This window comes from Oncorhynchus keta, chromosome 14, assembly GCF_023373465.1.
Source record: "Oncorhynchus keta strain PuntledgeMale-10-30-2019 chromosome 14, Oket_V2, whole genome shotgun sequence".
Lineage (NCBI taxonomy): Eukaryota > Metazoa > Chordata > Actinopteri > Salmoniformes > Salmonidae > Oncorhynchus > Oncorhynchus keta.
The window spans coordinates 40,050,969-40,078,878 of NC_068434.1; the positions used below are offsets into that span (position 1 = coordinate 40,050,969).

General features: G+C 42.7%; 1 protein-coding gene across 2 annotated transcripts; it reads left to right on the forward strand.

Moving 5' to 3' along the window:
• Positions 1-217: 217 nt before the first annotated feature.
• Positions 218-23,445, forward strand: zgc:110329 (uncharacterized protein LOC550500 homolog). 2 transcript variants are annotated; one of them, XM_035786054.2, is made up of 8 exons: positions 218-564; positions 13,008-13,193; positions 13,560-13,634; positions 13,850-13,945; positions 16,898-17,014; positions 18,510-18,560; positions 19,300-19,416; positions 21,400-23,445. In XM_035786054.2, exons 1-8 carry the CDS (start codon positions 478-480, stop codon positions 21,754-21,756), a joined length of 1,086 nt encoding a protein of 361 aa, XP_035641947.1. In that variant the 5' UTR covers positions 218-477; the 3' UTR covers positions 21,757-23,445. The 2 variants fall into 2 exon arrangements, with proteins under 2 accessions (XP_035641947.1, XP_035641948.1); XM_035786055.2 differs by lacking the exon at positions 16,898-17,014.
• Positions 23,446-27,910: the final 4,465 nt, after the last annotated feature.

Genomic DNA, 27,910 nt, shown 5'->3' on the forward strand with positions numbered 1-27,910 from the left:
CACTTTACAATAGTGCATCTAAATCTTTTAAGGGGGGTGAGAAGGATTACTTTATCCTATCCTAGGTATTAATGAGAGCCAGCTCATTTGTCTACTGTCTCAGCTATCGCACATGATGATACTGTAATCGAGTTTTACTGGATAATTACATATGAAATAGCTGAACGTATTTCACTACTCAGGCCCTTTAAATGACGTCGCCAAAACAGAGCGTGCATGGAACGTGGCCCGGAAGTTGCTATTGTTTGTGAGGGTACATTTAACCTGAGTAAATAAGCTAAACGAAGGCGTTGACGTACTTGTGTAAAAATCGAGATGTTTTGAAAATTCTATCGGATAATATAGTTAACTAACTGTGGCTAGCTGAAATAGCTAATTAGGTCAGTGTTGGTATGCGTCTACTAGCATAGATAGCTGACGTTCGCTAAATTGGGTTCTTAGCTTGAAACTAGCTTGCTTCTTCAGCTACCAAGCAACATGCCTTCGTACAAAGCATTGAGGAAAAGCAACCGTTTCTATTATTTCATCAAATTCACCTTAAATATCTACTCAATGCTCTTCTCGGTAAGTGTTTTAATATTGACTTGTTGGTTTCAGGGACACGGTTGGGGACTGGACCACAAACATGTTGGCTTGTGTGACTGTCAGAGAACCACCATCACCTTTGTTTACTACACAGCTAACGGTATATGTTTACTAGCCAGCTGTCTAGCGAGCCAGTGTAACAGCTATCTAGTAGCTGCCAGGATCTTCTAAGTTGGCTAGCTAGCTAACTCTGGTGTCAAATTGCTTGCAAGAATAACAAATAATGAAAATACTGCTGTGCACACTATTGTTGTTCATTTACTACACTAGGCTACACTGCTTTTGCTGCTTTGTAGTGCAGGGCGTGCCGTGAGACTACTGTGATACAGTTAAAAGTGGGAGATTTTCTTTGCCGACAGGAAATGGGATGCTAACTGTAGCCCATTAAACATTTGATTGTTTCAGACTATTCTAGGGCCTTCATATTGCAATATTTGGAAAGAGTAACTAGCTATAGGCCTAAGCCTACCTATTACTCTACATTTGATTAAGCCTAATGAGTCTAATCAGTGTTATAGTCAAATGACCATTTAATGCAGCCTTGTGTTAATGCCTCTTCTTGGTGTTCTGAGACATGTGGGACATTTACTACAGTGTTATTACAGCTTTTCAGGGCAGGAGTGGGTTACACAGGTCTAATTAACTTAAAATCAATAACATGCTAGCATACATGACACACATACACTTGTGTGTCATGTTGGCTTTAAAGTGGAACTGACAGCATTTTGTCAACATTTTTCAAATCTGTTCATATACACCCACAGGAGGATTGTGGCGGATTCTTTCTTTCTGACAAGCAAGAATATAGATATGGTCGTTTTCATACATTCATAGTATGTTTGGGAATGACTCAGGCATTTGTGATAATGCTATAGCACTATAGAGTGGGAAAGTGTCTGTGCCATTGGAAAATGAATAGACACTGCAGCGAATAAAACGTAATTAAAATATCTACACTGGCCGGTGAACCATAGCCAATCGGAGCTACAATAGGCTTATATGCAAATAAGACAATTGCCACATGGGCCTGCCATCAATTACTTTAATCTGGACTGTGTGTTTACAGGCAGTAGCAACATCAAGACTTTAGATCATTAGAAAGATTTGCCATGAGCCACAGAATACACCCGAATGGATTTCCATAAATATGTAAATACCATGGGAGTCCTCTTACATCAAATCAAATTTGATTGGTCACATACACATGGTTAGCAGATGTTAATGTGAGTGTATCGGAATGCTTGTGCTTCTAGTTCTGACAGTGCATTAATATCTAACAAGTATTCTAACAATTCCCCAACAACTACCTAATACACACAAATCTAAAGGGGTGAATGAGAATATGTACATATAAATATATGGATGGGCGATGGCCAAGCGGCGTAGGCAAAGTGCAGTAGATGGTATAAAATACACTACATACATATGATATTAATAATGTTAGATATGTAAACATTATTAAAGTGTCATTATTTAAAATGGCATTGTTTAAAGTGACTAGTGATCCATTTATTAAAGTGGCCAGTGATTGGTACTCAATGTAGGCAGCAGACTCTCTGAGTTAGTGATTGCTGTTTAGCAGTCTGATGGCCTTGAGATAGAAGCTGTTTTTCAATCTCTCGGTCCCGGCTTTGATGCACCTGTACCGACCTTGCCTTTTGGATAGTAGCGGTGTGAACAGGCAGTGGCTGGGATGGTTGTTGTCGTTGCTGATTTTTTTGGACTTCCTGTGACATCGGGTGCTGTAGTTGTCATGGAGGGCAGGTAGTTTGCCCCCGGTGATGCGTTGTGCAGACCGCACCACCCTCTGTAGAGCCTTACGGTTGTGGGCGGAGCAGTTGCCGTACCAGGCGGTGGTACAGCCCGACAGGATGCTCTCGATTGTGTATCTGTAAAAGTTTGAGTGCTTTTGGTGACAATACGAATTTCTTCAGCCTCCTGAGGTTGAAGAGGCGCTGCTGTTCCTTCTTCACCACGCTGTCTGTGTGGGTGGGCCAATTCAGTTTGTCCGTGATGTGTACGCTGAGGAACTTAAAACTCACTACCCTCTTCACTACTGTCCCGTCGATGTGGATAAGGGGGCGCTCCCTCTGCTGTTTCCTAAAGTCCACGATCATCTCCTTTGTTTTGTTGATGTTGAGTGTGAGGTTATTTTCCTGACACCACACTCCGAGGGCCCTCACCTCCTCCCTGTAGGCCGTCTAGCCGTTGTTGGTAATCAAGCCTACCACTGTAGTGTCGTCTGCAAACTTGATGATTGAGTTGGAGACGTGCATGGCCACGTAGTCGTGGGTGAACAGAGAGTACAGGAGAGGGCTCAGAACGCACCCTTGTGGGAACCCAGTGTCAGCGGGGTGAAAATGTTGTTACCTACTCTCACCACCTGGGGGCGGCCCGTCAGGAAGTCTGGGACCTAGTTGCACAGGGCGGGGTCGAGACTAGAGGTCAACCGATTCATCGGAATGGCCGATTAATTAGGGCCGATTTTTCAAGTCTTCGTAACAGTCGGAAATCGGTATTTTTGGATTTGATTTATTTTATTTTTATTTTGAATTTTGAATTTATTTAGGCAAGTCAGTTAAGAACACATTCTTATTTTCAATGACGGCCGAGGAACGGTTGGTTAACTGCCTTGTTCAGGTGCAGAACGACAGATTTTCACCTTGTCAGCTCTGGGATTCAATCTTGCAACCCTACGGTTAACTAGTCCAACGCTCTATAACCACCTGCCTCTCATTGCACTCCACGAGGAGCCTGCCTGTTACGCGAATGCAGTAGAAGCCAAGGTAAGTTGCTAGCTAGCATTAAACTTATCTTATAAAAAAACAATCAATCAATCATAATCATAATCACTAGTTAACTACACATGGTTGATGATATTACTATTTTATCTAGCGTGTCCTGCGTTGCATATAATCGATGCAACGCTGGGGGATGATTTAACTTCTCTATGGTAGGGGCAGCATTCTGAATTTTGGATGAAAAGCATGCTCCAAATTAAACGGCTTGCTACTCGGGCCCAGGAGATATGCTATGCATATAACTGGTAGATTTGGATAGAAAACACTCTAATGTTTCCAAAACTGTTAAAATAGTGTCTGTGAGTATAACAGAACTGCTTTGGCAGGCGAAAACCTGAGAAAAATCCATTCAGGAAGTCATTTTTTGGGGGGTTTTGTAGTTTTCTATTCAATGCCATTACAGTATCCATTGACTTAGGACTCAAATTGCAGTTCCTATTCCTTCCACTAGATGTCAAGTCTTTAGAAATTGTCTCAGGATGGTATTCTGATGAATGGAGACCAGTCTGAATGAGTGGACCCTGACGTGTCACAGAGCTTTTTCATGCGCAATCCCGAGAGAGTGCCTTTCTTGTTTACTTTGTATATTGACTACGTTATTGTCCGGTTGAAATATTACTGTTTCAAACGTCACTCGCTTTTAGATTTGGAGTAGTTATTCCCCTTGCGCTGCAAGGGCCGCGGCTTTTGTGGAGTGATGGGTAACGATGCTTCGAGTGTGGCTGTTGTCGATGTGTTCCTGGTTCGAGCCCAGGTAGGGGTGAGGAGGGGGATGGAGGCTATACTGTTACACTGGCAATACTATAGTGCCTATAAGAACATCCAATAGTCAAAGGTGTATGAAATACAAATGGTATAGAGAGAAATAGTCCTAGAAATACTATATTAACTACAACCTAAAACCTCTTACCTTGGAATATTGAAGTGTCATGTTAAAAAAGGAACCATCAACTTTCATATGTTCTCATGTTCTGAGCAAGCAACGTAAACCTTAGCTTTTTTACATGGCACACATTACTTTCTTCTCCAACAGTTTGTTTTTGCATTATTTAAACCAAATTGAACATGTTACATTATTTATTTGAGGCTAAATTGATTTTATTGATGTTTTATAATAAGTGTTAATTCAGTATTGCTGTAATTGTCATTATTACAAAATAAAATAAAAATCGGCCGACGCATCGGCTTTTTTGGGCCTCCAATAATCGGTATCGGTGTTGAAAAATCATAATCGGTTGACCTCTAGTCGAGACCTAGTGTTTAAATGCTTTGCTGTTATCAATGAACAGCATTCTCACATAGGTATTCCCCTTGTCCAGATGGGTTAGGGTAGTGTGTGGTTGCGATTGCGTCGTCTGTGGACCTATTGGAGCGGTAAGCAAATTGTAGTGGGTCTAGGGTGTCAGGTAGGGTGGAGGTGATATGGTTCTTGACTAGTCTCTCAAAGCACTTCATGAGGACGGAAGCTACCGTAGCTTTCTTGGGAACAGGAACAATGGTGGCCCTCTTGAAGCATGTGGGAACAGCAAACTGGGATAAGGATTGATTGAATATGTCCGTAAACACACCAGCCAGCTGGTCTGCACATGCTCAGAGGACGTGGCTGGGGATGCCGTCTGGGCCTGCAGCATTGCGAGAGTTAACGCGTTTAAATGTTTTACTCACGTCGGCTGCAGTGAAGGAGAGTCCGCAGGTTTTGGTAGCGGACTGTGTCAGTGGCATTGTATTGTCCTCAAAGCGAGCAAATAAGTTGTTTAGTCTGTCTGGGAGCAAGACATCCTGGTCCGCGACGGGGCTGATTGTCTTTTTGTAATCCGTGATTGACTGTAGACCCTGCCACATACCTCTTGTGTCTGAGCTGTTGAATTGCGACTCTACTTTGTCTCTATACTGACGCTTAGCTTGCTTGATTGCCTTGCGAAGGGAATAGCTATACTGTTTGTATTCGGTCATGTTTCTGGTCACCTTGCCATGATTAAAAGCAGTAGTTCGCGCTTTCAATTTCACACGAATGCTGCCATTAATCCACGGTTTCTGGTTTGGGAATGTTTTAATAGTTGCTGTGTGTACGACATCGCCAATGCATTTGCTACTTAACTCGCTCATTGAATCAGCGTATTCGTCAATGTTGTTGTTTGACGCAATGCGGAACATATCCCAGTCCACATGATCGAAGCAATCTTGATGCGTGGAATCCGATTGGTCGGACCAGCATTGAACAGACCTGAGCGCAGGAGCTTCCTGTCAGCCTTTCTGAATGTAGGGCGGGGGAGGGCCTTATATGCATCGCGGAAGTTAGAATAACAATGATTCAGGGTTTTACCAGCCCTGGTTGCACAATTGATATACTGATAGAATTTAGTGAGTCTTGTTTTCAGATTAGCCTTAAAATCCCCAGCTACAATGAATGCAGCCTCAGGATATGTGGTTTCCAGTTTACATAGAGTCAAATGAAATTCGTTCAGGGCCATCAATGTGTCTGCTTGGGGGGGAATATATGCGGCTGTGATTATAATCGAAGATAATTCTCTTGCTAGATAATGCGGTCGACATTTGATTGTGAGGAATTCCAATTCAGGTGAACAGAAGGACTTGAGTTCCTGTATGTTGTTATGATCACACCACATCTCGTTAATCATAAGGCATACACCCCCGTCCTTCTTCTTACCAGAAAGATGCTTGTTTCTGTCAGCGCGATGCGTGAAGAAACCAGCTGGCTGTGAAGCACGGGGGTGGCAGGATTATGTTGTGGGGGTGCTTTGCTTCCGGAGGGACTGGTGCATTTCACAAAATACATGGCATATTGAGGAAGGGAAATTATGTGTATATATTGAAGCAACATCTCAAGACATCAGTCAGGAAGTTAAAGCTTGGTCGCAAATGGGTCTTCCAAATGGACAATGACCCCAAGCATACTTCCAAAGTTGTGGCAAAATGGCTTAAGGACAACAAAGTTGAGGTATTGGAGTGGCCATCACAAAGCCCTGGCCTCAATCCTATAGAAAATGTGTGGGCAGAACTGAAAAAGCATGTGCGAGCAAGGAGGCCTTCAAACCTGACTCAGTTACACCAGCTCTGTCAGGAGGAAAGAGACCAAATTCACCCAACTTACTGTGGGAAGCTTGTGGAAGGCTACTTGAAACATTTGACCCAAGTTAAAAAATGTAAAGGCAACGCTACCAAATACTAATTGAGTGTATGTAAACTTCTGACCCACTGGGAATGTGATGAAAGAAATAAAAGCTGAAATGAATCATTCTCTCGACTTTTATTTTGACATTTCACATTCTTAAAATAAAGTGTTGATCCTAAGACAGGGAAATTTTACTAGGATTAAACGCCATGAATTGTGAAAAACTACATTTAAATAAACTTGGCTAAGGTGTATGTAAATTTCCGACTTCAACTGTAGGTCCTGGATGGCAGGAAGCATGGCCCCAGTGACGTACTGGGCCGTACGCACTACCCTCTGTAGCGCCTCTTTTCAGTCTCCTGAGGGGAAAAAGGTTTGGCGTCACGACTGTCTTGGTGTGTTTAAACTATGATAGTTCGTTGGTGATGTGGACACCAAGGAACTTGAATCTCTCGACCCGCTACGCTACAGCCCTATAAATCACATTGGTTACACCTGGCCTGTCTGCAATGAACTTGAAACATTGTAATAAAATTGGGCCTGGCCAAAAGCATGCGCTAGCAAGCTTGAGACATTGTATAAAGTATTCTGGGCCCTCAGTTTCCCATGCCATTGAGCTCGGGACAGACACAGCGGTAGGCTATTTGCGCAAGGGATAATAAGCAGTACTTCACTTGGGCAGGAGCCCACCGAAGCTGACTACCAGCATCTCACATTTTCTACTGCTTGAGCTCCTGTTCCTCTTATGGAATATTAGATCAAAAGTATTGTGGAGCTCCTGCCCCTAAATATAAACAGTACCAGCACTCACAATGAGTACTGGAACCTATTTCATTCAAAGTCAAGCACTGATGAGAGGTAATCAGGTAGGCCTATTTTATGATGTTTCTACTGGATCAAAGCATGCCAGTTGAAATGGTGCATCCCGAATAGCTTGAGGAAGTAAACAATGTTCCAGGTTGGCTGTGATTTGCAACCTGATAGCAATATTTGTTTGACTACCAAGACGTACTGTATATTGGTGAATTATATTAATCATGCATTGAACTGCATCTATCTATTCAGCCAAAAAAGCCTTACTCTACTTCTTACATTTACTTTACGGCTACTTTTGACAAGGGTCCATATGGCTGTGTTCAGTATGGGCCCTGGTCAAAAGTACTGCACTATATCAGGAATAAGGTGCCATTTCGGAAGCAACTGTTGTGTTGAGATGTATTTTGAGTCTCTTGAGACCGAGGCCTTGAGTGAGAGCAGTGGTCCTGAGAGGGATCAACTGTACACTCCGCTCGGTCTCTGCAGGTGATGCAATATTAACTATAACAGTCTCTACGGTCATCTCACCACCAGGCAGAGAGGAGTGATGCAGCCAGTAACTGTATATCTGAATGGACAAAGCCATCGATCACGTGACACTGTTCATTCCTATGTGAAGACTCAATAGCGCATTGAAGCCAAATGAAGTTGGTTAAGATGGAGACATAACATGCCCAGTTTAAGATACTCCAGGAAGTGACATTGAAGGCTAGCTCAGTGCTGCCCCCTCTCACTGAGAGGCAAGTGTCTTCACTGACATTTTCAACCTCTCCCTGTCCGAGTCTGTAATGCCAACATGTTTTAAGCAGATCACCATAGTGCCGGTGCCCAAGAACACCAAGGTAACCTGCCTAAATGACTACCGACCCGTAGCACTCACGTCTGTAGCTTTGAAAGGATGGTCATGGCTCACAATCAACACCATTATCCTAGAAACCCTAGACCCACTCCAATTTGCATACTGCCCCAACAGATCCACAGATGATGCAATCTCTATTGCATTCTACACTGCCCCCATTCTCATCGACGGGGCTGCAGTGGAGCAGGTTGAGAGCTTCAAGTGTCCACATCAACAACAAACTATCATGGTCCATGCACACCAATACAGTTGTGAAGAGGGCATGACAAAACCTATTCTCCCTCAGGAAACTGAAAAGATTTGGCATTGGTCCTCAGATCCAGGTTCTACAGCTGCACCGTCAAGAGCATCCTGACTGGTTGCATCACTGCTTGGTATGGCAACGGCTCAGCCTCCGACTGCAAGGCACTACAGAGGGTGATGCGAACGGACCAAGACATCACTGGGGCCAAGCTTCCTGCCCTCCAGGAACTCTATACCAGGTGGTGTCAGTGGAAGGCCCTAAAAATTGTCAGACTCCAGCCACCCTAGTCATAGACCGTTCTCTCTGCTACTGCACGACAAGCAATACCGGAGCTCCAAGTCTAGGTCCAAGAGGCTTCTAAACAGCTTCTGCCCCCAAGCCATGAGACTCCTGAACATCTAGTCAAATGGCTACCCAGACTATTTGCCCCCCCCCACTGCTTCTCTCTGTTGTCATCTATGCATAGTCACTTTAATAACTCTACCTACATGTACATACTACCTCAACTAACCGGTGCCCCCGTACATTGATTCTGTATCGGTACCCCCCCTGCATATAGTCTCGCTATTGTAATTTTACTGCTGCTCTTTAATTGCTTGCCACTTTTATCTCTTCTTCTTATTCATATTTCTTTGGAACTGCATTGTTGGTTAGGTGCTTGTAAGTAAGCATTTCACTGTAAAGGTCTACCAACACCTGTTATATTCGTTGCATGTGACCCATAACATTAGATTTGAACTCAAGTTGAAGGCCACCGGGGAACTGTAGGCTGAATTAGCAACTCAATTATCCTCATAACTACTTCTTTGTGCCATTATTTTAAAAACAATTGGTTCAAGGACATACATCTGGTGTAATTAGAAGAAGTTACTGGTACCACGATTGTCTTTGAATTTTGTATTTATTTACTCAAATTGACCATGAAGATTGCCATTTTTCCATTCACTATAATGGAGGGGGGGTCATGTTTTCTGCTAAGGATGCCTGCGGTACTGTGGTCGACCTTCAACTCCCGTGGCTTCAATGAGGGGGGGGCAGTCGTTTCCCTCTACATGCAGCTGAAATAGAGGATGAAGGGAACTGGGGGAAGATTGTATGAGATATGGAGGAGTGACTTTGGCCATGACTTTCCAGTGGTTTTCTTGGGTAGTGAGTAGTGACTCAGTGTTTAGGCATATGGTGACGTCTTTAATGGGAAAATCGCCAATATCTGACTCACCGTAGACAACCTTTTTGAGCGCCATTAAATAATTCCATTTTGTTGTGTGTGTTCTTATGTAGTTATTAACCTAGGTGTTGGTGTGCTGCCTGGAAAGTGTTGAGACTAGAATGTATAGGCTAGTGCTCTCTGACACTTTTTGTTTGTTGTCATATCTGAATTGCAAACCCTATCCTAGGCTAATGGATGAGTCCGCCAATTTTGATAGTGAGTATTTTACTCATCCATTTACTTTATCAGTTAAATGTAACCATGCCCCTTCCATCACTCTCTCTTTCCACCACAATGTTTTGTGAATACTCGTCTTCCTGGAATCAATCAGTGGGTATAATGAATCTTCTCTCTCTCTATTTCTCTCTCTCTCACTCTGACACTCTCTGACTCTCTCTCTGACTCTCCTTCTAACCTCAAAGGAAATTGCATTCGTTTTCATGTTCAATTTGCACACTTTTCTCTCACTCTCAAACTGTAATACCGGATTTACCCCGGTGTTTTACCCAAAAGGCTCAGACTTTTCTGTTTCCATCTATGCAGGCCGGCACCCATGTCTGGCCATGGCTCCGGCGGACCTACTCGAATGTGGAGACTATTCTCATTGACCAACATTTAAGGAGTGGCAGCCCGACGAGATTGCAATTGACATAATATGTACATAAACTTTTCAAATTATATTACATACTTGCCTTACCTTTCATTGTGGCTGACAAGTGACATTCTTGCTCTGCAAATTGCAAGACCGTAACACAGCTAGCCAGCTAACTGTGCTAGCTAGTAACGTTAGCATATCAAAGATGAATATAAAATCTATAACCCCTCCAATATAAATAGAAACATACATTTTTTTTTTTACTTAAAGTTATTTTTTAAACATAGTAGGCTTCATTCGAACATTACCTTCGAATTCAGGTGATAAGGAGCCAAGGCAAGGCACAGCCCATGTTACTTTTCAGCTGGCATTTACATAACAATGGCTAACTTGAACACCTTCTCACAAACCAAAAGTCTTGAATGATGTGGAGGTTGTTGGTTCTGCTCACCACAAGTCTTTAGTGTCACACTCCTGACGGAAACACAATGACACTAGACCTACTTTAACATACAACACTGGCAGCCCACTGGTGTGGGGGTAAGTCTCAATGGAAAAAGCACCATCAGTGACTTCATTTGCTTTGATTTTAATTTTATCTCCTTCTTTCCAGTCTTTCTTTACTTCTCCTTTCTTCCTCTCACCTTCCTTTCAGCTCCCACTCTTCCGTGTTGAGATTTAGTGCCTTGGCTTGTGTTCCTCCCAGAGCTTCCCTGGCCCACAGCCAGCCATGCAGGGGCTCTCGTAGTTAATTAATGCTGTTTCTTCCCCTTGTCTCTTCAATCTGTTTTAATGTAATTTCAACACACAGTTTTGCGGGAATCCGTAAGACGTGCGTGCATAAGTGTGTGTGTGTATAGGTTTTTTTTGGGGGGGGGGAGGAGAGAGTCAGACAACTAATCCTTTAAGAGTGTGTGCCCTATTTGCATAGCTTCTTATCCGTCTGAGGTTTGGTCATCTTAGGATATTTGTCTCTCGGTCTCGGTGCGTAGCCTACTTTTCAGTCCACTTCGGCTACACGACAGTGGGAGACAGAATAAATAAGAAAGGAACTAAGGTTCTGCTGTAAGAGACTTGAATTAGGCCTATAACTTTGAAAAAAGAGCCTTTAATCCATTTTCCGATGTTGGGCGGGGTGGTGGTGGCTGTCCGTAGTGAATGGACTGAAGTAGGTAAAAGAGCGAAGAGGCTCTCTTAGTGCAGAGTGCCTTTCTCTGTCATTGAGAATCAATAGGTAGGCCTAGGTGGTGGCAATTGTTGGTTGTTTTTTGCGAGCGTTGCAGAAAGAATGAACTATCATTGAGTCAAAGCTTGTGTTCCGAATGGCACCCTATTCCCTACGTTGCCTTTTCTAGTTCCTTTTTATTCACTATAAAGGGAATAGGGTGCCATTTGGGATGTTACCTAAGTGAACTAGCAGCCCACCCTGCCCAGGTTTTGAAAGCTCCCAAATGGCACTCTAGGAGCTAGTCAAGTGGGTTGTTTTATACTAACGAGGGTGATGTCGCAGCAAGACAGGAGCTAGGCCCACCATTTTCTGTCCTCTCCTGTCTCCGTCATCTTCTGTTCCCTATTTGCTAACTTTATTTTGGGCAGCAGGGTGTGAGTAGGAACACTAGGGCCTTTAGGCTCTGGTCAAAAGTAGTGCACTATTGGGAATAGGGTACCATTTGGGGCTCATTGATGCTCTTTTTAAATATGTCCTTGTTATTTGAAATCGGCTATGGGTTTATAATCCAATCCACGGTAGCTTTGAACATAAGTTGGTGCCGAGCAATTAGTGCTTTTTGTGGTTGGTTTTATTTTTTACATGAAATGCTCTATGCATTATGTGGATTTAATTATGTAACAACCAGAATAAAACAATGAATAAAAGTCCCATGAAGGCAGTGACTACCCATTACTGCTTATCACTTATTAACCATCCATTTATTCACATTGCTTTAATAAAATGTGTTTTATTTGAGGACATTATTATTTAATTCCAAGTCCTCATCTCTATGCTATGCTGTCTGACAAAATCAGCATTTTTGTAGTTCTACAAAGTAAATAAGGCATACTTTTATGACTGCTGAATACCAACTATCTATCACTTTGATCATGTATTTTCAGGTAGGGATACCTCGCGAAGAAACAGCTGTCCATCCCTCTCGATCGTGCGTTCTCTATTCTTTTTGTGTCGTGTCTGCTCCACACAGAACGGACAAGTAGACAGACGCACAATGGATTATAAACTATTTAGAATATTAGCCTGTTGGAAACTCGCTACTACATCGCACAGTTCGGGCGTGATAGGATTTATCTCTACAGAAACTGCGCATCCAGCTCACAGGGGGGAAAAAAACAACTAAATGGAATTCAAATAATTGAACTGACGTTGGTCAAACATTTGTTTAAAAAATGAAAATGAAGACATTTTGGTTAATCGCTCAGCGCTAATGGCAAAAGCATTTAATGTTCCCCGCTTGGTTAGGCTATGCTCTCTATGCACGCTGCTGTCATAAAATCCTGTTATTTGCAGTGATGCTAATTCGTAAAGATGGCACTCTGCAGCATTCTGACCTTCTCACCCCAACCCGCTCTCCCTCTCTCCCATCTCCTTTCTCTCCCCTACTGCCCTCTCTCCTCCCTATCTCTCTCTGTCTTCCTCCTTTCTCCCTGCCTTACCCCTCTTCTCTTACGACTCCCATCTCACTGGTCTCGCCGCTTCTACCCCCACCCACCCTCTCTCCCTGCCTCCCCTACCCCCTCTCCCCTCCTACAGCTCCTGGGCCTGTGTGTGCTGTGCGTGGGGGTGTATGCGGAGGTGGAGCGCCAGAATAACCGTACCCTGGAGGGGGTGTTCCTGGCCCCCGCTGTGGTGCTCATCCTGCTGGGCATGGTGATGTTCACCGTCTCCCTGGTGGGCATGGTGGGCTCCCTCAGGGACAACAAGACCCTGCTACACATGGTGAGAGTGGGGAGGGATGGAGCGGTGGGGAGGAGAGAGAGAAAGGGAGGGAGGAGAAAAGAGATCCTGCTACACATGGTTAGAGAGGGTGAGCGGGAGGAGGAATGGAGAGGCAGATGGGAGCGGGAGGAAAGGAGGGAGGGGAAAGGTATGTAGGCGGAAGCACATGGTGAGATTAAAGGGATTGGGATGGAGGGGTAGATGAGAGAGGGAGGTCATGGAGAAGAGTAGGTAGCCCCCCCCTTCAAAGGGCTTTATTGACATGGGAAACATATGTTTACATTGCCAAAGAAAATGGAATAGACAATAACCTAAAGGGAAATAAACAAGGGAAATTAACATCTCTTCTTCTCTCCTCTCCACCAGTTCTTGTGTGTTCTGTGTGTCCTACTGTTCCTGCAAGTTGTGGCTCTCATCGTTGCACTCATCTTTGAGAAGAAGGCCAGTTCTCTAATTTCTGGCACCTACACACATGCATGCACGCACATGTCATCTGTATGATGTTCACATGATACAGCAGTGTCCCCTCTGGCATAGCCTCCAGCCACGAAAATATCACATCACAGCAGCATTCAATGTGATGGATGATGACTTCCATCGCTCATCATCCCCACCCCTCTCTCTTTACTCTTCCTCCTCTCTCGTTCTCCCTGTAGACATCAGCCTTGTTCCAAAGCAGCATACGAGAGGGAATTAAACACTATTACGAAGATCTGGACTTCAAAAACATCTTGGACTTTGTGCAACAGAAGGTAAGGGAGGACTCACTTTACATTAACGGAAGCAACAGACAGGATATAGTGATGTAGGTCTGGGTGTGTGTGTGTGTTGAATGTAGGATACACTGAGATGGATAGAGTATGATTTGATTTGAAAAAACAACAGACTGAACCCTGTCATTATTAAATCCTCCCCCACTACACACAAACACTAGCCTTTTGAGAGGTTGGCTAATTTTGGAATTTTATCTCTGCCATTCATCCTGGTGAATTAATTAATATATATAATTAACACACATATATATTTATTTATTTAACCTTTATTTAACTAGGCAACTAGACATAATAAGCCTCACTGCTGTAGGCATTCAATCCTTTCATTGGCCAACCATTGTTCACACTTCTCAAAGCTTTAATTTCCATCTGTGTAACAAATGGCGCACACTATTCTCTACACAGTCTGCTACTTTCGACAGAGCCATATGATTCCCGGTCAAAAGTAGTGCCCTATATAGGGGATAGGGTGTCATTTGGGAAACAGCTGTTGTCATTTGCACACCTACTAGAGTGCCTCTATCTCGATCAGCAGTGGAGTACAAAGCTTTTGAGCCCCACAAAGAGAACCAAAACAATAACAAGCTGCTGCTGCCACTATAATACCAAAAGATACCAAAAGCGTTGACCTGCTGTCGTTTCTCTACTTTTCTCTCTACGCTGATATCAACATGCTAGGTTATCCGTCTGATTTCCTACAGGCTGCACGAGTTTAAAGTGTAGTCTTTATTTGAGTGTCAAAAGTCCCGGTTTACCTGGGGCCCTCGCTCCCTATCTGGCAATCTCGATATCGATTTGCTGGGGGGAAATGGGTTGTGAGATTAACGTCAATGAATGAAGCCAGCCCTGCTCTGGGTTGAAAGGATAAAGATTGGGTGCTTTCCAAATGGCTATTGTCTGCAGTTGAAGTCGGATGTTTACATACACTTAGGTTGGAGTCATTTAAAACTAGTTTTTAAACCACTCCACAAATTTCTTGTTAACAAACTATATGGTTTTGGTAAGTCTGTTAGGACATCTACTTTCTGCATGACACAAGTCTTTTTTCCAACAATTATTTCACTTATAATTCACTCTATAACAATTCCAGTGGGTCAGAAGTTTACATACACTAAGTTGACTGTGCCTTTAAACAGCTTGGAAAATTCCAGAAAATTATGTCATGGCTTTAGAAGCTTCTGATAGGCTAATTGACATAATTTGAGTCAATTGGAGGTGTTCCTGTGGATGTATTTCAAGGCATACCTTCAAACTCAGTGCCTCTTTGCTTGACATCATAGGAAAATCAAAAGAAATCGGCCGAGACCTCAGAAAAAATATTGTAGACCTCCACAAGTCTGGTTCATCCTTGGGAGCAATTTCCAAATGCCTGAAGGTACCACGTTCTTCTGTACAAACAATAGTACGCAAGTATAAACACCATGTGACCACGCAACCGTCATACCGCTCAGGAAGGAGATGTATTCTGTCTCCTAGAGATGAACGTACTTTGGTGCGAAAAGTGCAAATCAATCCCAGAATAATGGCAAAGGACCTTGTGAAGATGCTGGAGGAAACGGGTACAAAAGTATCCATATCTACAGTAAAAAAAGTCCTATATCGACAACCTGAAATGCCACTCAGCAAGAAGAAGCCACTGCTCCAAAACCGCCATTAAAAAGCCAGACGACGGTTTGCAACTGCACATGCGTACTTTTTGGAAATGTCCTCTGGTCTGATAAGAAAGGGGAGGCTTGCAAGCCGAATAACACCATCCCAACCGTGAAGCATGGGGGTGGCAGCATCATGTTGTGGGGTGCTTTGCTGCCGGAGGGACTGGTGCACTTCACAAAATAGATGGCATCATGAGGTGGGAAAAGTATATGGATATATTGAAGCAACATCTCAAGACATCAGTCAGGAAGTTAAAGCTTGGTCACAAATGGGTCTTCCAAATGGACAATGACCCCAAGCGTTTCGCTACACTCGCCAAGCGTTTCGCTACACTCGACAAGCGTTTCGCTACACTCGACAAGCGTTTCGCTACACTCGACAAGCGTTTCGCTACACTCGCATTAACATCTGCTAAACATGTGTATGTGACAAATACAATTTTTATTTACTTCCAAAGTTGTGGCAAAATGGCTTAAGGACAACAAAATCAAGGTATTGGAGTGGCCATCACAAAGCCCTGATCTCAATCCTATAGAAAATGTGTGGGCAGAACTGAAAAAGCGTGTGCGAGCAAGGAGGCCGACAAACCTGACTCGGCTACACCAGCTCTGCCAGGAGGAATGGGCCAAAATTCACTCAACTTATTGTGGGAAGCTTGTGGAAGGCTACCCAAAATGTTTGACCCAAGTGAAACAATTTAAAGGCAATGCTATCAAATACCAATTGAGTGTATGTAAACTTCTGACCCACTGGGAATGTGATGAAAGAAATAAAAGCTGAAATCATTCTCTTCTAGTATTCTGACATTTCATATTCATAAAATAAAGTGGGGATCCTAACTGACAGGGAATATTTACTAGTATTACATGTCAAGGAATTGTGAAAAATTTAGTTTAAATGTATTTGACCTAGGTGTATGTAAACTTCCGACTTCAACTGTGTGTGTGTGTGCACACGTGTGGTATGTGAGTTAACTTACGACTTTAACTGTCTATAATCTATAAAATACCCTGTTAGGCTCTGGTCTAAAGTAGTGCACCATAGAGGGAATAGGGTGCCATTTGGTACAGAGGCAGAGTAGAGAATGTCCTCAGGGCTCCAGTCCAAGGTGACAGGGAGGTTCTGACCTGAGCAGGGAAGCAGTCACTCACTGGGGTTGTCCCCCCCTTACTTCATTAAGATACCTGCTGCCTGTGTTTGGTGCTGTTTCTCTCCCTCTCTCTCCCCTCGTTCTCTCTCTGTATCTCTCTCTTTTTCTCTGTTTCTTTTCCTCTCCAGTTCTCTTGTTGTGGTGGGGACGAGTACAAGGACTGGGGTGTCAATCAATACCATTTCTGCAATGGCACCGGGCCGCTGGCCTGTGGCGTTCCTTATACATGTTGTGTCCGCCACAAGGTGAATGCTGTCGTCGTCCACACACACACACACACACACACTCACTCACAGTAGATTTTTAAAAAACATCCGCTGGCACCATTCTCCAGCTCCTCTGCCTGTCACCTGTTATCTAGACCGTGACTTGTGTGTGTCCGGTAGGAACTGATAACACACTGAGAGGAGCCTGGTCAATACATTTGATTATTATTTTAATTTTATTTAACCAGGCAAGTCAGTCAAGAACAAATGGTTATTTACAATGACGGCCTACACTGGCCAAACCCGGACAACGCTGGGCCAATTGTGCGCCGCCCTATGGGACTCCCAATCACGTCCGGTTGTGATATAGCCTGGATTCAAACCAGTGTGTCTGTAGTGACGCTTCAAGCACTGAGATGCAGTGCCGTAGACCGCTGCGCCACTCGGTAGCCCACATAAACCTTAGCCAATATTATACCTGCCCTCCCTATCAGCCGCTCACATGTCTCTGTGGATCTCATTTAGCGCTCCTCCAGACCCACACACAGACCCACTGAGCACACTGAGCCTTGCAGAGGTAGTGAGACGCATCAGTGGCCTGTAGCAATAAGGGATCCTCATTTATTTTAAACAAAGATCAGTTCTTGGAAACTGAAGAAGTCTCTAAACCCCAAAACAATACTCTACTCTCTTCCCATTTAATCATATACTAAGACAATGTTATTTGTAAAGCTGATCTTCACACACAGATGAAATGGGGGGGTTAATGTCATTCTACCACATGGAATCAGAAACCCATCAGGGAGACCTTGCCTTGTGCTTAGATGAGTAAGCTAACCAGCGCTACTGTTCATCTTTGGTGTTTTACGTGCACAGGTCAGATGTTGTGAGAGTGAAATTGAGAGACAAAGCCATACAGCCCTCTAGTCATGAGTTGAGTGAGTGACTGGAGGGATCCATGTTCTGCTCTCAGTACAGCCCCTCTCCACCTGCCTCTCATTCCCGGCCTCATGCTGCATTACTAGGCAATTAACGCTGGTTGAATTGGTTACAGTGAAATGTGTGGAGTCACTCAGGCACAGGAAGAGACCCCGAGACCTTGGCGTCAGTTGAGGGAGTGGGAGATAATTAAATCCATTTACTGAACTCATGATTCATTTTCTCTCTCCCTGTCTAACTCACCCTCTCGCTATCTCTCTCTTGTTCCTTTATCACTTCATCTTTTTCTCTCTCTCTCTCTCTCTCTCTCTCTCTCTCTCTCTCTCATCTGTTTGTCTTCTCTCTCTTCTTTGCCTCTTCCTCTGGTCTGTACCCCCACAGGGTAACTCCAAAGCACCACAGTTATAAACTGATTAAGGAATGTCCAGCTCTCTGCCATGTGCTCCACAATATGTCTGTCGGTGTCCGACGTGCATAAATGTACTTTTTAACAACAAGCATACTTACCTGACTTCAAAAAACAAAACAAATCATTTTTAGTTATTTGCACATGACTCATCTTCATAATCATACTCTCCCTGTCTCGTTTTCCCAGGTGGGAGAGGTTGTCAACACTCTTTGTGGTTACAAGACTCTCAGCCAGCAGGTAAGGGAAAGAAGATAAGTGGTTATATCCCAGTCCTAATAGGCTGTGAAATCTTTAACCCCCCCCTCCATTTCCCCTCAGTGTGCTGCTTGTTTGTTGGCCTTCATTAGCCTGTGGAGCTTGTCATTCTGCACAGAGACCGAAGCTATGTTTCAAATGGCACCATATTCCCTATAAAGTGCACTACTTTTGACCAGGGCCCGCATAGGTAGTGCACTATATCGGGTGCCATTTGGGACGCATCCGAAGATGGCAACAGGGAAAAGAGCAGCAACAGGAGAATTTTATTTTTATGGCCCCAAAATGGTTGTTCTCTCTCACTGCAGTATGCGGCAAATATGGTAATTGGGTATCACTGTATTGTGCCTGCTGGTCGTGGCTGGTGGTGTTGTGATATTGATTCAGCTGTTTCTGTTTTCTGTCCTTGAGCCATATTGTCTTTGGTACCGTATATTGGAAAATCACAGTTGTTTTGTGGGAGTAGTTGAACAGTTATTTTTTTAAAGGCACACTATTAGATTGTCGTAGTAGAATATATATTTCTGCTGTTTTTCCTGTTGTTCATGTTAGCATTGTAGTGACTCATCATTGTGAAATGACTGTCTTGTTTTTGCCTTAACGTCATGCATACAAACTGAATTACACTCAGTCAAATGCATTTCATTTAGTCTCTCTCTCTTCCTCTGTCTTCTCCTCCCTCTCTCCTTCATTCTGCCTGTTTCTTTGCTTTCTCTGTCAGCGTGAGGTCCTAGATGAGGTGATTCATGTGCGAGGCTGTATCCATGCTGTCAACCTGTGGATGGGCGACAACGTGGGAGCAACTATTGGGCTCTGCTGTGCCTTAGGTCTGCCACAGGTCAGTCACAGACTCACACACGCGCTTGCACCAGGTGAGAGCGTGCGTGTGTATTTATTCACTCAGTCTTTCCATGCCCGGGAGGTTTCTCCTAGCACATTTGCATTTTGATTGCCTCCTAACCAGTTTTTGTCGGTCTGCCCACCACTTCATTATATTGTGTCTGCCTCAGACACAGAACTAAACCATTGCTGTGTTCCAAATGGCATATTATCCCCAATATAGTGCACTACTTTTGAGCAGGGCCCTATAGGGGGGCGTCAGGTAGCCTAGTGGTTAGAGCGTTGGACTAGTAACTGAGAGGTTGCAAGATCGAATCCCCGAGCTGACAAGGTAAAAATCTGTCGTTCTGCCCCTGAACAAGGCAGATATTACTTAATTGAAAAGTTGGATATGTGTATGCCTCTGCAATGTTTATGGTGTCAGGTACATGTAAGCACATTAAACAGGAACATGACAGTGCATTATATTTAAATACGTAGTTTCATGGTCTAAACTGGTTTCTATGCGGTGGTCCTTGAATATCCAGCTGGAATATTTTCCCCTGGCTGTGGATACCAGTCTCTATGGGCCCTGGTCAAAACTATATAGGGAATAAGGGTGTCAGAGTTCGATCCCCAGCCGAGTGATGTCAAAGACTGTAAAAATGGGACCCAATGCGTCTCTGCTTGGCACTGTTCCTAGGCCGTCATTGTAAATAATAATTTGTTCTTAACTGACTTGCCTAGTTAAATAAAGGTAAAATACATGTTTAAAAAAATAAAATAGGGAATAGGGTGCCATTTGGAACACAAACGATGTGATGTGAATGGTGTCTGTATAAAACACTCCCCCCAAAGAGCTGTAAATTTGTGCTTAGCTAGGCAACCCTGTCCCTTCTCTGTTGGCAACATGGCCTAGCCTACATGTACTGTAGCTTAGCCAGTTTACACTGCATGATAGTGTCTCTGTAACATTAACGCTTTCATAACCAACAAGGGGCTGGATGGTTTTTATTGTATTATAAACTCCATTTGAATAAATCAGAGTTTGTTTTTTTACTATTATCCATTCACTTAGTTTTTAGTTCTAGTTTAGAGCGTTCGTCTGTCTGCCTCTCACTTCTTCTGTCTCCCCCACCCTATCAGCCTCTTTTTTTACTTTTATCCTCGCTCTCCTGTGCTGTGTCAATTTTGCAGCCAGACTTCTATGCGAGCCCCCTTGGAGATGTGTAATTACACCACATACTGATTCTGCAGCAGCTGCCCTATTATAAAATGTGCCTATTCTTTGGGGATGAGGTGCAATCCAGACAGTCCAGTCCAGTCCAGTAGCAGACAGACTGAAAAGGAATCTGAGGGTTCTTATCAGGCAAGCTCAGTTGGGAACTAGTTAATTTCAAAGCACTGGGGGAGTGGACAGCTGCACACTCAAGTTGGCTTGCCCAGGCATTAACCACCTTGGGACCAAAGTAAGATATTACTTAATTGAAAAGTTGGATATGTGTATGCCTCTGCAACTTTTATGGTGTCAGGTACATGCAAGCACATTAAACAGGAACATGACAGTGCATTATATTTAAATACGTAGTTTCATGGTCTAAACTGGTTTCTATGCGGTGGTCCTTGAATATCCAGCTGGAATATTTTCCCCTGGCTGTGGATACCAGTCTCTATGGGCCCTGGTCAAAACTATATAGGGAATAAGGGTGTCAGAGTTCGATCCCCAGCCGAGTGATATCAAAAGACTGTAAAAATGGGACCCAATGCGTCTCTGCTTGGCACAGCATTATGGAGACAGATTAGCGGTAAGGCCCTGCAATGGCGTCCTGTCCAGGAGGTGAACTTGTACATCAAGCTGACTCGCGCTACAGAACCAGGCTCCTGCAAGGCTACTTACATCTCTGCTGTGTTCCCTGCCTCTCTCTCCAGCCTGCTGAGCTGTGTGTACTAGTCCCAGTGTCAGAGTAAATGTAACGGGTCTCTCTGCTGTGTGTCTCTCCAGCTGATGGGCATCGTGCTGAGCTGTATGTTCTGGAACCTGCTGGTGGAGATGAATGAATCCATGGACATGGTGGACTTCAAGATCCTCAAGAGAGCTGGCTTTGAGTACAGCGAGCTGGACCTGGCTGGTGCCGGCTGCTGCCTGTGTCTGCCCAGAGACGGAGGCTACCTCCCCCTGCCAGCTTTAGACCCCATCTTGTCTGACCCTGACCTAAAGCCCATCCCCATCCGAGTCCAGCGACCCCTGCCCGTCCAGGTCCATAGGCCCCTGGCCCAATCCCTCCAAGACCTCAAGCTATCTGGGCTTAGACTGGACGAGGTAGACATTGGGCGGAAGCAGAAAAGAAGGGAATATTAATTTTTGAATTATTTTTGAATTTTAATGTATTTTTTTGGTCTTGTTTTGGTCTCTGTGTTTGTTGAAGGACAGGTTAGACCTGTTGCACTATTTGGTGGTCAAACCGATCAATGGTCATTAACTGACATGATCACAGGTTATAATGGCCACGTTCCTAGCTGGCTACATTGCATACGCATTCCAGATCTCAATGCCTGGATAGGTGTTTAACATATCAGCTAACCACATGATATGATATAGCAATCTGATGCCTGACTGCGCAGTTGATGACGTGGCACACATCCATTGGTTGATGCAATGCATGCAGTTGGCCTGGAACCCGACCAGAGGTTTGGCACTTTGGAAAGGCATTATTGGAGCAATTGTTATCCTGTTTTAAAAAAGAATTATTAGTCTTTCAAAGAACAAGGTGCTGCAGTGGTTTTTAGACACTAATTTAAGTTGTTTTTACCTTTTTCTAAATGGAGCTTTCAAATGGAGCTGCGGTCTCTGCATTATTTTGACATTTCCTCAAATTTGTTGCAGGTATTTTATAAATCTTTTATTTTGAGCTGTGTCTCATGTGCTAAAGCATACCTCAGGCTATATTCAAATGGCTCAATAGTCAGAAGACAATTCACATCATGTTTATTTACTATACTGACTTGACATTTTCTTGTTTTGAGATGATCATTCTAGTCAGAGCAGAGGAATGGGAGTAGCCAATCTTATCTTGCTTCGAGTGCAATGTCTGTGAAGGATGTGTAGCCTGTTTCTTTTCTGTATGAACTCTGCTTCCATTTGTACCGGTTTGTACAGTGCCTTCGGGAAGTATTCAGACCCCTTGACCACCTTCCAACAGGACAACGACCCTAAGCACACTGCCAAGACAACTCAGGAGTGGCTTCGGGACAGGTCTCTGAATGTCCTTGAGTGACCCAGCCAGTGCCCGTACGAACCCAATCCAACATCTCTGGAGAGACCTAAAAATAGCTGTGCTGCAATGCTCCCCATCTAACCTGACAGAGCTTGCGGACCTGCGGTAAAACATGGGAGAAATTCTCAAAATACAGGTGTGCCAAGCTTGTAGCGTCATACTCAAGAAGACTCGAGGCTGTACTCTCTGCCAAAGGTGCTTCAATAAGTACTGAGTTATGGGTCTGAATACTTATGTAAATGTGATATTTCAGTTTAGAATTTTCTATAAATTAGCAAAAATGGCTAAAAATCTGTTTTTGCTTTGTAATTATGGGGTACTGTGTGTAGATTGAGGAGGGGGGAAAATTATTTAATCAATTTTAGAATAAGGCTGTAACGTAACTAATTGCGGAAAAAGTCAAGGGGTCTGAATACTTTGACGGCACTATATGTTTGTATGTATGTATGAACGGCCTATTCAGGAACAAAGTGATGTGTGTGTGTGTGTGTGTTGTATTTTAATTAAGTTAAAAAAGGAAACTGTTTACAGGTCTTTTAGGGTCTCATCAGGGGTTTTCAGTCTCTTCCATTTTTTTTATATATACTTAGCTTTTTTGCAATAAAACCAATGTTATAAGGGATACAACAAATCCAGTCCAAATTATATCAATCCATGTAAAGCTTGGATCTTTTTCATATCTAATCTGGTTTATTGCACTGTTTGAGCTTCAGCTTAGCTCTGGCATTGGATAAACACTACTGTCATTGTCAATAAAGCTGTTTTGAATTTGATTTCTTTGCTCTGTCATCTATATTCTGCCTGTAAACGTTTTTTTTTTTTTACAGGCATCTCCCATGTAAAGTGTGGTTGCGTCTCATATGGATGGCACTATAACCCTATGGGCTCTGATCAAAAGTAGTTTACTGCTATATAGAGAATAGGGTGCCATTTCAGACGCGGCCTGTCTTATAACGATGTTGTAATGGTCACATAGTTTATGTGTTGGATTTCCTGGGTGTGCTTGCCAAATGGCACCCTATTCCCTATATCGTGCAATACTTTTGACCAGGGCCCATACGGTTGCTCTTCAAAAGTGGTAGAAATTTGGGGTTGGAATAATATGCAAATGTGTATCCTATTTTTTTTTTTACAAAACTTTCAGTACACGTCTTCAAATGTGTCAAGTAGACATATATATATATATATATATATATATATATATATATATATAATGTGAGTACCAATCAAAAGTTTGGAATGGCATCAAACACCTGGAAACAATTTGTTTGATGTATTTGATACCATTCTAGTCATTACCACAGGCCCGTTATCCCCAATTAAGGTGCCACCAATCTCCTGTGGTTCAAATACAGTACCAGTCAAAAGTTTGGACACCTACTCATTCAAGGGTTTTTCTTTATTTTTATTATTTTCTACATTGTAGAATAATAGTGAAGACATCAAAACTATGAAATAACACATATGGAATCATGTAGTAACCAAAAGAGTGTTAAACAAATCAAAATATATTTTATATTTGAGATTCTTCAAAGTAGCCACCCTTTGCCTTGATGACAGCTTCGCACACTCTTGGCATTCTCTCAACCAGCTTCATGAGATGGTCACATGGAATGCATTTCAATTAGCAGGTATGCCTTGTATTAGCAGGTATGCCTTGTACAATCAGTTGTTGTGACATGGTAGGCGTGGTATGCATAATATAGCCCTATTTGGTAAAATACCATGTCCATATGGCAAGAACAGCTCAAATAAGCAAACAGAAATGACAGTCCATCATTACTTTTAAAGACATTTTATTTTTATTTAACCTTTATTTAACCAGGAAGGGCTTATTCAGATTTGATATCTCTTTTTCAAGAGCATCCTTGCCAAGATAGGCAGCACCAAGTCATTACACAATTATAGACAGACAACATGAAAAACTACAGGTAATCTAGTAAAAACCATAGAAATCTCAAACAAAATCATAAAACAGCAAATCAAAAACATTGACAGGTCAAGGAATCAGCCTCAAAATCCTTCATCAATTACTTAAAAATACCAATCGGGACAAGTTATTCCAGTTTGAAAGTATTTTGTAAGGTGCTCCAACCCGATGGCGCAGAGTACATTAAAGCCCTTTTACCAAATTCAGTTCGGACATTTGGAACAGTTAGCAGGATGAAGTCCTGTAAACGAAGAGAGTATCCACCACATTTCTGAAGTATAAAAATGCCCAAATAGTAGGTAGTAAACCGAAAATGGCTTTGTAAATAAAAGTATACCAGTGACTGAGCTTATGACTGATTAGAGAAGGCCAGCCAACCCTGGTATATAAAGTGCAGTGGTGCGTAAGGGTTTTGCAGTTTAAGATAAATCTCAATGCTCCATGGTAAAGGGTGTCAATTGACCTCAAACACTGAGTGGAAGCATTCATATATAAAACATCACCAAAGTCTAGTAAAGGCATAAATGTAGCTGATACCAGCCTTCTTCTGGCTTCAAAAGAAAAACGGGCCTTATTCCTAAAATAAAATCCCAACTTCAGCTTCATTTGTTTTGTAAGTTGTTGAATATGCAAAAAAAAAAAAAGAAAAATAGAGGCTATCATCCATTAAAATTCAAAGATACTTATGAGGTTACAGCCTTAATCTCATTGCCCTGACAGGTAGTAATAGGTGAACGTTTCAGAGGTGTATTTCTTGCTTTAGAAAACACCAATAGTTTAGTTTTGTCAGCATTTAAGGATAAGCCACAATGTATGTTGAACAGTATAAAACGCAGTTTGCAAGTTCTGGAAAGCTTTTGTGAGAGACGAGGCACAACAGTAAATAACACTATCATTTAGCACATTTTTGTCTAAATTATTTACATAAATAGTGAATAAGAGGGGACCAAGTCAGGAGCCATGGGACATACCATTACAGACAGACAATTTAACAGACTTGAGCCCATCAAATTGAGTGCACTGAGTTTTATTAGACAGATAGTTAGAAAACCATGCAACGACATGCTCCGAAAGACCTACGCTCGACAATCTCTGCCACGGTATAGTACGATCAACTGTATCAAAAGCTTTAGAGAGATCAATAAAAAGTGAGACACTGTGCTGTTTTTTGGGCTTCAGTGATATAATTTATAGCCTTAATGGCTGCTGTAGTTGTGCTATGCTTCTTCCTGAAGCCTGATTAGTACATTGATAAAATAGAGTTAGTATATAAAAACTATTAGCTGTTCATTATCAAGTGTTTCCAGTATTTTCACCATGGGTGACAGCTTTGAGATTGGCCTATAATTATTTAAAAGAGTTGGATCTCCCCCTTTTAAAAGTGGTAGGACAAATGCTGATTTCCAGATCCTTGGAATTCCTTTACATTCCAGGGTTAGATTGAACAGATATGTAAGTGGTTCAGCTATGAAATCAGCTGCCAGTTTTGAGAAAAGCGGGGACTTTCAGGGCTTTATGTGCCTCCAGCACTGAGAATGGCAAAAAGCTCAATGTTTGACCAGCTCTCACTGGTTTATCCACACAGGGTTGTACTGAGACAGAGGGTACTGAATCAAATAGCCTACCAGATGATGCAAAGTGCCCATTGAAACAATTCAGCGTTTCAGTTTTGTCATATACAGCAACAGAGTCCTTCAATACACAATAACAGTAATGAATTAACATTCATTTTATCAGACATAAGACTTAATAGGTTATCAGTGGTAAAAGATAACATATTCAGACTTGGCCTTCCTGAGAAGAGAAGAACACTTGTTTTCGTAGCTGCCTAAAAAGAAGCCAATCAGCATCAGAACATGTTCCTTGCGATACACATTGTAACCATTTATACAGATATCCTTATCAGGATCAGACTTGCTGAGCCAGGTTTCAGAAAACACAATTACATCAGCATCAGTAGATTTTACCCAAATCCTAACCCAATCAATATTTGACAACAGAGTGCGTACATTTAAATGAAAAATACTAAAACCAGATCATGAAGATCAGTCAATCTGGAAAATGTCAAGAACTTTGAAAGACTCTTCAAGTGCATTTGCAAAAACCATCAAGCGCTATGATGAAACTGGTTTCGTGAGGACCGCCACAGGAAAGGAAGATATGCAGCCCAAATAAATGCTTCCCAGAGTTCAAGTAACAGACACATCTAAACATCAACTGTTCAGAGGAGACTGCGTGAATCGGGTCTTCCTGTTAAAATTGTTGCAAAAACCAATAAGAAGAAGAGACTTGCTTGGGCCAAGAAACATGAGCAATGGGCATTAGACGGGTGGAAATCTGTCCTTTGATCTGATGAGTCCAAATTTGAGATTTTTTAGTTCCAACCGCCGTGTCTTTGTGAGACACAGAGTAGGTGAACGGATGATCTCCGCATGTATGGTTCCCACCGTAAAGCATAGAGGACTTGTGATGGTGTGGGGGTGCTTTGCTGGTGACACTATCAGTGATTTATTTAGAATTCAAGGCACACTGAACCAGCATGGCTACCACAGCATTCTGCAGAGATATCCCACTTTGTTTGTATTAAAGGGAAACACAGTTTTGATCATTTTGATTAACCTTCTATTACAGACACATTTTAAAAAATCTTGTCAAAACCTTTAAATTTAATTTGGAGAAATATCATCTCTATTGATCACTAACATTTTCAAGGTTGATTGAATGAATCTGAAACTTTTGGGTTGATTGAATTACTTATGCATCTAATTATTATGTTGTTAGATGTTTTAAATTATCACTTTACCTGTCTTTTGGTAAAATACCAGATGTTTCAGTGTCAATCATAGAGCATTTATGTAACTCATATTAGTATAGACATTGCCATTGAGGACTGGGCTTTCACCATTTAAAGTAGTCAACTGGGTGGGGATTCCAATTGTATCTTTATTTAACTAGGCAAGTCAGTTAAGAACAAGTTATTATTTACAATGACAGCCTACCCCGGCCAAACCCTCCCCTAACCTGGACGACACTGGACCAATTGTGCGCCGCCCTATGGGACTCCTGATAACGGCCGGTTGTGATACAGCCCTGGATTGAACCCGGGTCTGTAGTGATGACTCTAGCACTACGATGCAGTGCCTTAGACCACTGCACCACTCGGGATCCCAATGGGTTGGGAGTGATCAGCCAATGATCCAATTGGGTTTCCTATGGTTTGTAAACAAAAGACTAAGGTACATTTCCAGGAGCCAAGACCAAGATTTATACTAGGACTAGAGGCCCAAGATGAAGACCCAGTGAGTTGT